The 1220-nt window shown below is 45.1% G+C and overlaps 1 protein-coding gene across 1 annotated transcript; it reads left to right on the top strand.

Moving 5' to 3' along the window:
* Positions 1 to 392: 392 nt before the first annotated feature.
* On the top strand, positions 393 to 1220 carry LOC138774009 (ankyrin repeat domain-containing protein 9-like). The gene has a single exon (XM_069954550.1). It carries the CDS (start codon positions 393 to 395, stop codon positions 1218 to 1220), a length of 828 nt encoding a protein of 275 aa, XP_069810651.1.

Here is a 1220-nt window from a genome sequence, read left to right as displayed (position 1 = left end):
AAAATAATGCTCCAAAAAACAAAAACGTGTATAATAATGCTAAAAAAAAGACTGAAAATTTGAGGCATTTTGCCAGTATTTGCCAGGCATGATAATAAAGCCTAAAAAACTGTTACCTAAAATGTAAAAAAAAAAAATTGCATTGTCATTACAGTGCAAGGTGCAGTTGACTTCCCTGTCCTGTTCTTCCTGGCTGGTAACTAAGCAGCTGAGCCCTGCCCAGGTATTAGACTCTTACATTAGCAGATGGTATATGGGGAGGGGGAGGTGCCTGCAGAATCCATACATTGTGCTCGCACACCCTGAAGACAGCGCTGAGTAGCAGCTGATGATCCATTGTAACGAGGCTGGGGGGATACTGGATGATTCCTTTCTCTTGAACTGAATAGAAGATGGAGGAAGACCACCGTGCTCCCCACCATCCATCAGACATGTTCCATTGGGCCATTAAGAACCATGAGCCAGTGTCAAAGCTAGAGAACCTAAGAGCTGAAGTCTATTTTGACTGGGAGGAAGACCCTGAAGACCAGAGCTACTCACCATCTGACGCCCTCTTATACGCCATAATTTACAACCATATCCCCTACGCTCAACACCTTTTGTTGCATTTCCCAGAAGAATCAATCAAAGTTCCGGGATCAAAATGCGACCAACGTCCACATTACTCCTTTCACCTGGGTCTGGCTGTCATCTACAATTGCCGGGAAATCCTTATCATGATCATCGAGACCAGTCAAAGAGACCCCCTGCTCCGATCCTACATAAACCTGGACAATTACTTCTATTCGATGGATGGGAAAACCCCTTTGCATCTGGCCTGTGAGCTACTGAGGTCGGACCTCATCCTAATATTGTTATGCCACGGGGCGACATCAAGGACCGATATCGCGGGACGGACGCCGATGGATATTCTATTGACCCAACTATGGAGCTCAGGGGACAACATGAAGCTTAAGATGCAGTGTTTACATCACCTTCTGCTCTTTGCACCCCCAGGAAGATTACAGATGAGGAAAAACTTGCGGGATAACTGGGAATACTGGGGGGAGCTACTGGGAGAGGATATTTATACCTATCTGCTGGGGGAAAATGTGCTCACATTGAGTTTGATATCCATGAAGAAGGTTGTGCAGCAGTTGGCACCATCAACATTATGGATATCTATTCAAAGGCTTCCCATCCCTCATAACTTAAAGAATAACTTCACTCTTGATTACTAG

This window comes from Dendropsophus ebraccatus, chromosome 15 (genome assembly GCF_027789765.1).
Source record: "Dendropsophus ebraccatus isolate aDenEbr1 chromosome 15, aDenEbr1.pat, whole genome shotgun sequence".
Lineage (NCBI taxonomy): Eukaryota > Metazoa > Chordata > Amphibia > Anura > Hylidae > Dendropsophus > Dendropsophus ebraccatus.
This window is presented reverse-complemented; position numbering and strand designations above follow the sequence as displayed.